Source organism: Apis florea, unplaced genomic scaffold, assembly GCF_048593485.1.
Source record: "Apis florea isolate Af1SG1 unplaced genomic scaffold, ASM4859348v1 contig_3794_pilon, whole genome shotgun sequence".
In the NCBI taxonomy this organism is placed as follows: domain Eukaryota; kingdom Metazoa; phylum Arthropoda; class Insecta; order Hymenoptera; family Apidae; genus Apis; species Apis florea.
This window is the reverse complement of record NW_028256857.1, coordinates 964,513-978,660: the sequence shown is the minus strand read 5'-3', so window position 1 is coordinate 978,660 and position 14,148 is coordinate 964,513. Positions and strand designations below refer to the sequence as shown.

Below are 14,148 nucleotides of genomic sequence, written 5' to 3'. Positions count from 1 at the left end.
ACATTTTTGAAGAATTAATTCTAACGAATAAAATAAATGCAAAAATTGGAAAAATGTTCAGGTTTATGTTATAAATAATTTAACTTAGCATTAAAGAAAGTGAAAAACAAATAAAATAAAAATAAAGCAATAAAATAAAAAAAACAGTGTTCTAATTTTATTTCTGTTTCATTTCATATAACGAGAATTCAAACTGCTTATAATTAGAGAAATAATAAGATCAATTTCGATTATATTTTTACCGATCTTAATGTGCTTGAAATATGTAAAGAGCTTCATTTTCAATTTTTATTTTAGATATAATCAGCAGCTATAGTTTTTAAATTATTTGCAAAGAACTTTTGCTACTATATCATTTTTTGTATTACATTGAATTCTGTTTATATGTGAATATCTGTCACAAAGTGTCTATGCATCAGTATGCGACTATCGCTTAAGTGTGATTGACCAATACGTACGTATAACGAATGAGTTTGTCGAAAATCTATTTTCTTATGAATTTAAATAGGACTTTTTTTAAAATATATATATAATGGAAAAACTAATTTCTATTAATCTAATTTCAAGCAGAAATTGTTTTATATTTTATTTTCGTATTCGAAAATCCTCATTTACAAATCCGAAAAAATTCCTTCCCGAATAGATATAATAAATGTGATGATATATTTGTTCATTCGTCATTATTTAGAATAATTGTCATTTAAAAAGATAGATAAAAGGAAGTTAATCAGAAGATTCATCAATAATAAATAAGAATCCGAAAAATCTGTAAAATATGCAAACTCATTATGAATAAATAGTAAATATAATAATATACCTCATTATTATATATTTTGAGTGTCAATCATTGATGAAAACAATAATTAGAAATAATATAAAAGCAATATTAATACATACTTTTATGGATGTGTATATAGATAAAATTCAATGTAATAATAGTAACAATTAATACTTCAAAAATAATTTGCGGCAATCTGATCCTTAACACATAAGCTTTTGACTGTGTTATATAATCTTTAACTTGTTATAAGAAATTAAAGTGAATCTTTTTTTGTATACGAATTTTTGTATTTATTTTGACTTCTGTCATTACATAATCATTGCATAATCTTTAACTTGTTATAAGGAATTAAAGTGAATTTTTTTTATATACGAATTTTTGTATTTATTTTGGCTTTTATCAATTTTTTTCTCATTATTATGTTAAAATTTTATTGCTTGATAGATATATATAAAGAATTCTATTATATATAAATTTATATAAGTATTTATAGCTCGTGTAAGCCAAGAATAGAATAACGAAATCGTAAAATGACTCAGAAATTAAAAAAAAATCATGTTGCTATTGTCAATATAATGGAATTAATTAATAAATTGATTAAAATTATATGATATATTAAATTCATTTTCAATACATATATTTATTTTATACGATATTATAGTGAAACAGAAATTCATATTTATGTTAAAATTTTTCTCTTCAGTTTGAATTTTTTTTCTTTTTAAATTTATTCTTTCCTTATGTGTAAAAAATTTGCTAACAAATTTAGCTTTATTGAAATAAATTTTGTAAAATATATAACAATAACAAAAAATATTCCAAATAATAATTATAATTTGCGTGATTTTTAATTATAAACGAAATATCATTTCTTAACTCCTTAAATTTCTATATTTATTTTTACATTTCTACATTTATGGAAAATTTATTCATTTATTTATAAATATACAAAAATTTACTTAAAATAGAAAGCAATGCATAGAGTTTAAAAAATCAATTTCCAATTTTTTAAGATTTAATTTTGGCTTGAATTTTATTATAATTTTTTGTTTGATTATTGATTGTTTGATTATTGATTGTTTGATTATTTTATATCTTTTTGCATATCATATGTATTTTATTTTCATGTATTAGATTTTTCTATATTTAAATTTTTATAAATGCATAAATATTATCAATTTAGTGATGAAAAATAGTTAAAAAAAGTATCATGAATACACATATAGTCAGATTGATCAAGTCTCGAGATTGAATCTCGAATAAGACTTTTTTGACGCAATTATCTTCAAGTAATAATAGATATTTATTGTATAGAAACTAAATAACATCCTTCAAACGATTTAAACAATTTTATTGAATTTATATATAAATATAATCGGTATTTACTTTATAAATATTTATATTGTTGTGTAAAAAAAACTTTGATATTTTTATTTAACATTCATTTTGCCCTCCTTTTCTTCTCTATATACACAGAAATATATTCTAAAAAAATTTAATATTTATATTGTAACATGAAATAAAAAATTGATTAAATTTTCAAAATTTAGAAAAATAGAGTGCAATATTTTATTTATCAATTTTTTAATACTCAAATAATTATTACACTATCATTACATTGAAACATTAAATATTTTATATTATATTCTGATATATACAATAATATAAAAAAATAATATATACAAAATATAATATTTAGGAATTCACTATCAACCATAAATTCTTTTCTGAAAAAAATTTGGATATTTTGTTTAAGAGAAAGATTAATACATAGCTTTATTCTTTTTTTTTTCGTATTCAAAATGTGAATCTTAAAACTTATTAATCTTATTATTAAAAATTATCATTTCGAATATGTCATTATTTATACGTAGCATTTCATATATATAATTATGTTAAAGTATTAGATAAAGTAAGAGAGAATTAGAATTGAAATGTTGATATACGAAGAACCATTTCATTCTATCTGTGTCTCGTTTTATGTAATTACAATTAAATTGCTTATAACTAAACTGCGTGTATTTATGCAAAATTAAATTTTTATGAATTATGAAATATAGAACTTAAATAAAGATATATTTTATCTTTTAAATAAATTAATTATTTTTCAAACATAATGTATAATCATTTTTTAATATTTTTTATATCAATATTTTACATAATTGTACTTTTTATAGATTTATGTATATTCAAATTTTTCATAAATATATAAATATCCGCAGTTTACTTATAATAAATAAAATAATTTAATAAATAATTTGATATACAAAAATTTTATATATCGACTTTTGTGTTCGTTTTATTTTTAGAATTAGAATCCTTCAAATTATTAACACTTGTATGTTAGATACACAATATGTATAATTGATTAATAATTGTTAACGGTATCACGAGCTGGATAATTTTTATTGACACAACTATATGAAATTTCATAATGTAAGGTAACAGAGATAGACTTCTTTTTTATAACATACAATATTATAATTATAATTATATAATTTTCTAAAATAATTTTTATAATCATATTATAATCCTAAAATGTTTGATAGATGATATTCAATAAAGTATTTTTATTAAAAAATTTTTCTTCATTATATTATTAAGAATTATTAAGTTTTTCTTCATTATATTGATTTTATATTTCAATATTTTTTTTATATACCTATTATGGTTTTTTATTTATGTATCTATTTACGTATCTATCGTATTTACGTAGAGAAATTCTATTTATATTTTCTATTTTTTTACTTTCTTTTTAATACATTTAAGAAATGTAAATTTCATTTTTCTTCTTCTTCTTCTGCCTTTGAAGTTAATTAAATAATCATATCGTATAATATTTGTGTATTATTCTTTTATTGTTGTATTGTATATTATTTTTTTTGATCAAAATTTGTTATAATAAAAAATGAATAAAAAATGTTTCACTATTAATAAATATCATTTACAATTTATAAGTATATATAAATATTAGTTATAATAAAAATATATATATAATGCATTAATAGAAAATTGATAGAGTTTTAATCTTTAAAACCCAAGAAAAACTTAAGAAAATTATTTAACAACATGAATTACAAATTGAGACAAGAGTCAATGAAACAAAATACAAAAAGATAGTTTTAAACAGAATTAATTATATTAATTTGTAATTAGTTATATATCGTGTTGCATCATTGAATAAATAAAAAATATTATTCATGTAAAGAAAAAATTATATTAATTTCAACAATATTATATTATTAATAACACAAGTTATTAATGATTAAAAATTTTTCGAAAAATTTTTTATAAATTTTTTATTAGATTTATTCTTTAAAAATAATATAATTTTTAATCGAGCAATTTTTCAATATTCATTTATCATTTACGATTTATAAATATTTAAATGTACTTGTACTATAATTAATTAAGCAATTAAAATAATTACTTAAAATAAAAAACACGAATCAATGAAGTGTGCCAATTATGTCAAAAAAATTTCAACAATAAATCAGCGTACATCAATCTTCAATATTCTCTTATTAAATTAATGAAAAAATTATAAAAATTTGAAATCAGATAAAATTGCAGAGAATTGTATATTTCACGATATCGTTTCACCAATTACAAAATCATAAAAATAATGATAAGAGGAAGGACAATTGACTTACTTGTATTTCGAGTAGCAATTCCGTCTTCTTTCGTCTGATGTCTATTAGAATCTTTTGGTGTTCGGGCGTCAATTCTGTTTAACAGAAAAAAAAGTCTTATTTGTGTGTACTCTAGTATTCATTCATAAAGTTGAAAAAATTTATGATACATAAAAAAATAATAAATATATAAAAATTTATAATAAATATAAATTGAAATAAATATTAGAAAATTTAAATATTTCCATATGCATTCCATAAAGAAAAGTATGTTTAAATTATTAATAATAATAATAAAACTTTACAAACTAAATAAATAAGAATTTACAAAAGTTTAAAATACTTATTAATAATAATTACAAATAATTACAAATAAGTACAAAATAAATTCTACGTAAATAATTTGTATGAAATTAAAATGCTTAAATGAAATTAAAAAACGATTATTTTATGGATTTTGGAAAGATTGAACATTGTGTATAGTATTTCAAATTTTTTTTCTTGTATTCTATATTCAAATATTAAATAAAATATTTAAATTAAAATTTTATTATATGTGTTCAGTATTACTCATTATTCTATATTTGAAATTTTTTTTTGCAATTTTCATAATTTTTTGTAATTATTTTATATAATTTTATGATTATTTTTAAAAAATTTATTTATTAATAAAATACCACCCAATATTATATACAAAAATATTTAATAAAAATATTTATTTAAATATTATATAAATATTTTATTTTCTTTAGCTTTTTAGTTTTAGTATTAACTAAAACAGCGATGATTTAGAGAATATTCAATTTTCAAAATTAATAATGATATAATTTGTTATTTTTAATTTCTCATTATTTTAAAGTTCTCTAAAATAAAATTATTTCTCTAATTAAAATGTATTTTGAAAATAAAAAGACGATAAAGCTGATTAATTCTAAATTTTGTCACTTTTGTCATAAATGCTGTTGAAATATAGTATAATGAGAAAAATAGTAATGAATTAAGGATTTTCCATAATATTTGTATTATAGATTGAGTCATAAATAGTTATGAATAAGATTTTAAAATCAAAATACATATGCATTTCTAATAAAAAATTAAATTTTTTATAAAAAAAATGTATGGAAAATATTATATAATATATAAAAATTATATGAATAAATTTCATTCAATATTTTTATACATTCTTTATTTTTTTTCGTTTATGCTATAAAATATATAATAAAATTTCTAAAGATGTCTCATATATAAAATGTTAATTTTAATATTCAAAAATGAGACATTTTTGAATCAATTTTAAAAATCAAAACAAACACAAAAATATAGATTGATTTTTTAAAAATATGAATTTATTTACTAAATTATAAACAATTTAAGTTCGCATCTGATGAAGCAATATAGATAGAGTAGAAAAGATTTTCATCACAGCACTGTTTTTATTATTGTTTTATTTCGATCAATAAAAACTGAAATTGAACACTGAAATTGATTATAATTTAATAAATAAGCTTCAACAAATATTTTTGTATCTTATTATCTATAACTTTTCTATTTGTTTTTATTTAGAATCGATCTTGTTAAGTTGTTTCATAAATGTAAATATTCTATAAAATAACGTTAAAATTAATTCTAGATACCAAAACAATCATAAAAAATTGACATATAAAAATGTTGATTAAATCTTATTTATTAAGTTTTAAGCAAGTTAATTTTTCCCAAAAAATATAGGTTTATAAAAAGGCATATAAAAAAACATTTAGAAGAAATCATGTAATGCAAACATATTGTATCTATCATTAGAATGTTAGCATTTATAATATTGTATATTTATATTTTATTTTTTATTATTAATTATGATTATAATATAAATGTTAATCATGATATAAAATAAAATAAAAACTGAAAACAAAAAACTGAAATTTTTTTTATTCTTTTAAATAATATATACATAAATATCATAATAGCTAACGTTATTTATTTCAACATTTCGTTGAAATCAATGTATATAGATAAACATTTCTATGCACATATAATAATTTGCAGCTGTAATAATTAATGATATTAATTCCAAAAAAATGGACTCTAAAATTGATTTTAAAATTTTTGGAATTAATATAAAATCAAAAAAATAATGATTATAGAGCCGATATCAAACCGATATCAATATATATTTATTATTATTTGTAATATTATTTGAAATTCTATTATTCGAAATATTATTTCAAAATATATTTGTATAAATTGATATTGAAATGTAATATTTAACTATTTCTTTATTTAAATACTATTTTGAAATAAAAATTTATTCGCAAAATTTTATCAATCAGAGAAATCTCAGAGAAATAAAAATATTCACTTCTATTTATCTATTTTAAAAATCTATTTTCTGTAGCTCTGATTTTGCTCAACACTGTATAACTTTAATTCATGCTAAACTGCACAATGATAGAGATTTATTTATTACTCACGGGAACAAGTATGCCATTCTTCGATCACAAATGTATCACAAATGTATATATACGAAATAGAAAGAGAAACTTGATCACAGATCAATTAAACGAACAGATACCAACGATTAATAATTGATCCTGAACTTGATTGAACGAGAACTGGTTTCGATTAGAGCAGTGTTCGGATACAATAGCGCATCCTCGATGACAGAGCCAGGCTGAGGAAGGGGTCTCATTAGAAGCAATTTAACAACATATCTAAAAATAGGTCTTTCGAATTAAGGCTGGGGTCGTGGTACACGCACTGAATAAACGCAAATAGGATTAGACTTCGAAGGGGAACAAATGGCGAACAACCGAGTTTTATTATAAACACCTTGAATCATTTTTTTTTTGCAAATTTTAATATATTATAATATATATTGATGTAATATATATTTTAATAAAAATCATGAATGTTATGTTTCATATCTTTCTCAAGAGTTGAAAAGTTATTGAGAAATAATATTTTATAAATAATGTGTTGTCATGTGTTGAAAAATTATAAATGTGGTATTTTGTATATGTATGTGTATTTATGTATAATAATATTACTTATATTGTTATGTATATATGTTATGTATAATATATAAAATATGAAATATAATATATTACATATAATCCTACATTATATGTAATTTAATTCGATTATAAACAAAACATGCAAATTATTACATGTTTGAAAAAATAATTTAAATAAGAAATTATTCCAAAGGAGACATAATTTAATGTAATTAGATTTTTTGTAGATAACCAAATAAAGATTTTTTAAAATCGATTACTTCTTGATTGAACCTTTTTTTTTATAAATCTAATAATTTTTTTAATTTTACTGTATATTTTGTATATATATAATGAAGAATATATTTATGAATAATATATATGTAATATCATTTGATTTATTTTAATGAAATAATTATAACTAATAATTTAAAATAATATTTTAATATATCTAATTCTATAAATATTTGTTTGTAACAGAAGTCTCTTTAAGAAAAGTAGAATTAATTATGTATGTATGTTTTAATACTAATTTAATATTAATATTATATATATAAATAGATAATTATTATAATTATTATTACTGATGATTACTAAATGATTAATAAATTTTCAGAAATAAATTTTCTCAAATAATCTATTCTTCAATTTTATTATTGTCTCAAATATTCTTGCGTTAAACTTTTTTAATCAATAATTAGTATATATAATTACAACCAATATTTTTTACTTACTAAAAATAATTATTATTAATTATTAATTTAAGTTTGAATAAAATTTGCTTATCTCTATTTTAGATCAAAATAAAAAATTGGATATCTAATCAAAAATTGTATAACTTATTGTTTCGTTTACATTAACCGACGTGTCAACAATTGAAAGTGTTCATGTCATCACACCACGCATATCAATTCAGTGATACGCAAGAATGATTGTATGAGTCGCGTTGGATCGTGCCATAGAGGATAATAAATATAAACGAATCCTTATAGAATAGTGGAATTGACTTTTAATCCCAATATGGCTTCATCAGAATTCTTTGAATTTTATTAAACATAGAGAAGAGCAATGGATTAAAGAAAAAAAGGATCGAAAATAAAAATAAATTTACATGTATAACTATCTATAATTTCGAGACGTGTCAATGCAACTCTCCATCCTCTAACAATAATAATAATAATAAAGATATGTTTTATTACATAATTCTATATTTCTAAGATAATTAACTTATAACTAAATAAATTATATATAAAAAAATAAAAATTAAATAAAAATAAAAATAAAAATACAAAAAAATTTGACGATCGCTATATAAGTTCAAATGTAAACAACAAAAAACAACGAATCTCATTAATAGAAAGTTATTTTCCAAAATACTAATTCATAATCTAATTCACATTGATCTATCTTCCTTTCACATGCATATATATAAACTTTTCTTGATTTATTTTTTATTCTTATGACATCTACAAAATTTCATTTTAATTGGTCAATAATAACTTTCTAATAAAAGATAACTTTTCTAATAAAAATACTTTTATATAAATATTATATAATATAATATTATATAATATAATAATAATAAATATTATATATTATATTATATAAATATACTTTTATTTAAATAAAAATACTCTAATAAAAAACTTTTTAAATTTTAAAGAAAATTACTAAATAAAAGATTAAAAATTAATCTATTGTATTAAATATATTTTATTCGGAATTTATAAAAACATAAATTATAATATATATAGAATAAAAAATAATATATTATAAATAATGTATTATAAATTTTTTCCTTTTTTTTAAAATGTATATTGTTAAGAATAAATAAAATAAATATATTATATTATTTATGCGGGATCATTATGATAAAGATTATCTTTGAATATTTTGTCTGTATAATTAACATTCTAATTATACAAACGAAGATCAATGAATGTAATAATGATATAATAGATATTCATTGTATTGATCGTTTTAAAAAAAAATTTAATATGATCATATAGGATCATATAGGTAATATAATCATGAAGAATTACTAAGAATATATAAGATACGACAAAAAATAATTTTTTACTTAAAATAATCAAATTAAATTCATTGATGCAAATATTTTTTAAGAATTAATTTCTTAAACAATTTGTTTTATATTTATTTTCTCAAATCAAAAATTATTTTTGTCACAAATTACGGAACACCTTGTATAACTACTTAAATAGCATTAGCAACGAAGATACCCGAGCGATTTAAATGCTACGGCAAAAATACTACTAGCAGAATCAAAGCGTTAACCTTTAAACATCACGAACTTTAGATTACGTTTGTTTCATCAAATGATTAAACATGTGCAATTTTAATCTTAATAAAAAAAAAATAAATTAATTTATGCAATTGGATGTTTAATCGTATATTGCAATCAAATTGTATATTATAAAAAATATGTAATAATTAAAGTTTAATTTCGAAAGAATTCTAGAAGAAATAGCATATTAGCAGTAATAAAACTGAATCAAAATAATATGATCATGGATGAAAAGACGCGATCGAGTGTCAATAAATAATGCGATGTCTGTGTTGTATAATTTGCCGTTCGCCGAGCGAGCGTAAACATGAAAATGCGAGAATAGAGAGGGGAGCAATGAAGGGGGAAATTGCGAACTGTGTTTCATACGCCATTCATAATGCGTTCTGCCACCTGCGCTACGTCGTGAGGGTACCGTATGATCCCGTGACTCGACCTCCACATGAGGTTATGTAATTCGAACGGAAAGTACGCTAACCTCTTCCTTTCGCGCAACGAACGGAAAGTCGATGATCGGATTAGGCTAGGTTACGTGAAGAAGCAGAACAATTAGAAACTGTTGCTTCTATCTAAAGTATAAGGAATACATAACGGAGTACAATACATATATACATGTTTCGACAATCATGAAGGATTCGATTTAAATTGCAATACCGTTAACTGTAGAATGTCTTCAAAACTATTAATCTTAAAACTATGATATATGATTCCGATGCAATTGTTAATAATGTAACGATACAATGTTGTAACGATAATATCATTATCACATTTTCGAAAAAATTAAAACCGTTAAAGATATTAAATATGATACGGCGTTTTGCGTAATCGAATAATTCACTGAGATATTTTGTTTTAAGATGTAAACAGAAAAGATAATCAGTATATGTTGAATACTTCGAAAAATTTTTCTTTTTTATATTATATATTCGAATATTGTATAATATTAATTCAGAATGAGTATAAAACTGTTTTCATTATTCTTAATTCTTAATTCCAGTAAATCTCTTTCTCATTCAATCTCTTTCATTCTATCTCTCTCTTTGATGCTGCATTTTTGTTGACAGATGGGGATGAACATTCAAAAGACTGAATATTTTATGATGTTTAATCGGATATTCGAAAAATTATATATTACAAAATAATATTTTATAAATCTCGTAGACTTTATTGAAAAAAGAAATTTTTCTTTTGTTTACGAGATATATACAATGGAAAAGGAGAAAGAGCGCGTGCGCTCTGACAGGGAAAACCTAGATTTTTGCCAGGTGCTGTTCATAGAGACAGATATATTAAATTTATTGAAAATTTTCGTACCTGTTGTGCCGAACTGGTCGAGCTGGTGAGCACCAGAATTTACTCCCGCACCCCCCAGACCGTCCAGATCTTGCCACATTTCCGAAAAACACGCACTTTCCGGACACACGCACGCACAGAATCACCCACCTTCACTTAAGCGGCGCCATTTTCACTGTATACTGACTACTCTGGGCTCAAGCGATATAAACGCCCTCTTCCATATCGCAGATCAAATGTGAACTAAGATTGTGGCATCGTGGCATCATTTTTTATCGACATTTTAATAATTGAATTATTTAATCGAAATATAAAAATAATTTAATACAATTACATATATACATAAATTATATTATTTTATTATATGTATTTATAATAATGTTAACTTTAATTTATAGATAAAAACGAAATATATCCTACAAAAGATAAAACTTTAATTTATGTAAAAATGTTGGAAAGATACAAAATATTTATAATTCTAAAATCGGTCGAAATTTAATTTATGGAAGTATTTATTTATTTATTTAATTCAAAAATACCAGTCTTAATTTTATTATTATATTTATTATGATTAATCTTACATCAATAATTTTGATTATTTATAAGTTTTAAATTTTGAAAACTATAATTTAAAAATTATGTTCTTAAAAAAATGCGTATTATTAACATATACATATTTAATAAAACTAATCAATAGTTATAGAAATGATATGTCCTTTAAAATAGAAATAAAAAATAGATTGATGACACTATTGGTAATGCAGATTTCTTGTTTCTGTATACATTCCAAATAACATTAATTAAATCTTTATTTAATTAATATTAATATTAAAATTAAATTTGATTTACATTCGATTTATAATAACTGAAGTTTGTTTCAGTTTTATTAATTTTATCTTTACCTTACATTTAAGAAATAAGTTAAATTAATATTAGATTATATTTTATTCATAATTTTAAATGAATTATTTTAAAAATTATTTACATAATTTTAAATGAATTATTTTAAAAATTATTTATATAATTTTAAAAATTAAAATTGATATTTTTAAATTCTATTCATTAAAAGTAATTGATTGATAAAAAAAATGAATAAAAAATAAATGATCATATTTAACATTAAACATTAATTCTAAGACTTTTTTAATTTATTAATTAAAAATAAAATTATTTTGTATCTTCCTTTAAAATAATTTTTATCATTACAATTTTATCAATATATGATAAGTAAGAACGTAAACTTATCAAATTCTTTTGTTAACTGTTCTTACATTTATGTAAACATGAATACACAATATGCATATTGTTGCATATAATTAATATGTTCTATAACGATATTGTAAATTATACAAATATAAAAAAATTAATAATAAAATAAATATTTTGTTATCTAATGAATATTAAATCATTATTAATTTTAACATTTATAATTTGTCGTATAATGCAATATAAGTCTTTACATAATTATTTTGCAAAATATCCTTATAATTAGATGACATATCATGTTATGTCCTCTAAAAATATATATAATAGCCTTTCATATACATTACGTAGTAAAATACAATTATATTATTAATCGTTTCAACATAGAGCGTGACTGATATTTATAAAAATTATATGACTGAGTCAAGCGAAAAATTGCAAAGATAACAATTGCACGATTTGTATTATAATACGAGAATATTTTAAATTATATGTTACAATCCAAGGTAACATTCTCAACGTTCTTATTTACTTTTCAAGACAGAAAGAACATAAATTTAAATGCATATATATTTCCGCATAAAGATAATAATGTTGTTATATGGAAGTGTTTGTCACGAACATGTATATAATATTTTTTCCGCATTTTTTCGCGCATAATTTTAGATTTTTATTCATTAGTAAATATATTGAGAATTAAATAAACAAATGCACGGGTTTTTTAATCACAAAATTTATTATTTTTATTAAAATATATATCATTAGTTAGTTGGAAATATATCTTAATTTTTTTATTTAATGCTACTTCAAAATGTTGAATCAAATATTACATATTATATTTGTACATTACATTTCAAAGAAAATAAAATAATAATTGTATATTTTTCTTAATAAAAATTATTTTTTTTTGTTTAAAATGTTTTTCATATTATTATAAATAATTAATATTCAGTTTAAATACAAATAATTAATGAACAATCTATAATTATATGTTTGTGATATTTTTAATAATTAAATTTTTTAATAATTATATGCATTAATTATTTATGAGAACTAAAAGGCATGAGATATATTTTTTAAAACAATTTTAAATAGATTTTAAATATTTATCTATATAAGGATATATATATATATATATATATTAAGAAACAATTCTTAAGAAATAATAATATGCGTATTATTATTTTATTCTTAATTGTACGATATGTAGTATATATATATATATTTTAATATTATTTTAATCATAAAATTTTTTATTTCTAATAATAATATAAATAGTTTGTTTGTGCTTATTATTTAAATGTAAATTTTTAAGTTTGCTAAAAATATATAATAAAAATACATATTTTATATATATATATGTAATAAATACATATTATACATATTTTACATATATAAAATCATCCTTAATATCAATCAATTCATTCATTCAGGCATATGTTTATCATTATAATTAAATAATTAATTGTAAAGAAAATCATAATTGATTAAATATTGAACATGTGAAAAAATAACAATTTTAATCATCAATCACGATTAACAACTAAATTTTAATCATCCTTTAATCACAATTAATTTTTAATTTTCAGAAATGTTTTATTTAGATAATAAGGTAATTATTGTTTAATTATTATGCTGTTATTGTTTAATTATTTATCTATGTTTGATTTTATAATTTTTTTATATTTTATTAAACTATAAAAGTTACCAAATGCCTAATTATATAATTTATCGATATTTGTAAATATATACGATTTATATTATAAATATTATATATATATGTTGTATTTTAATTTTATATTTATTATATTTTATTTTTATTATGTTTTCTTTTATGTATTGTATTTTATTTCTGTTTTAATGTAAAGAATTAAAGTTTATTAAAGTATTTTTTGTCTTTCATCATTAATTAAAGAATAATGTAATCATAATTCTTAGGTCTAGAAT

The 14,148-nt window shown here is 19.7% G+C and overlaps 1 protein-coding gene across 4 annotated transcripts in view; it reads right to left on the bottom strand.

Annotated features, from left to right (window-relative positions):
- Positions 1–11,187, bottom strand: part of step (cytohesin steppke) — a 150,051-nt gene extending 138,864 nt beyond the window's left edge. Inside the window, exons 1-2 of one of the 4 annotated variants that reach the window (XM_086915806.1) lie at positions 11,020–11,187; positions 4,435–4,508 (exon numbers count right to left, since the gene is read on the bottom strand). In XM_086915806.1, the coding sequence (XP_086771932.1) occupies positions 4,435–4,508; positions 11,020–11,098 (153 nt within the window). In that variant the 5' untranslated portion in view covers positions 11,099–11,187. Of the gene's footprint in view, positions 1–4,434; positions 4,509–6,878; positions 7,081–11,019 lie in introns of those variants that run through there. The other 3 variants (XM_086915808.1, XM_086915809.1, XM_086915807.1) reach the window with 3 other exon arrangements.
- Positions 11,188–14,148: the final 2,961 nt, after the last annotated feature.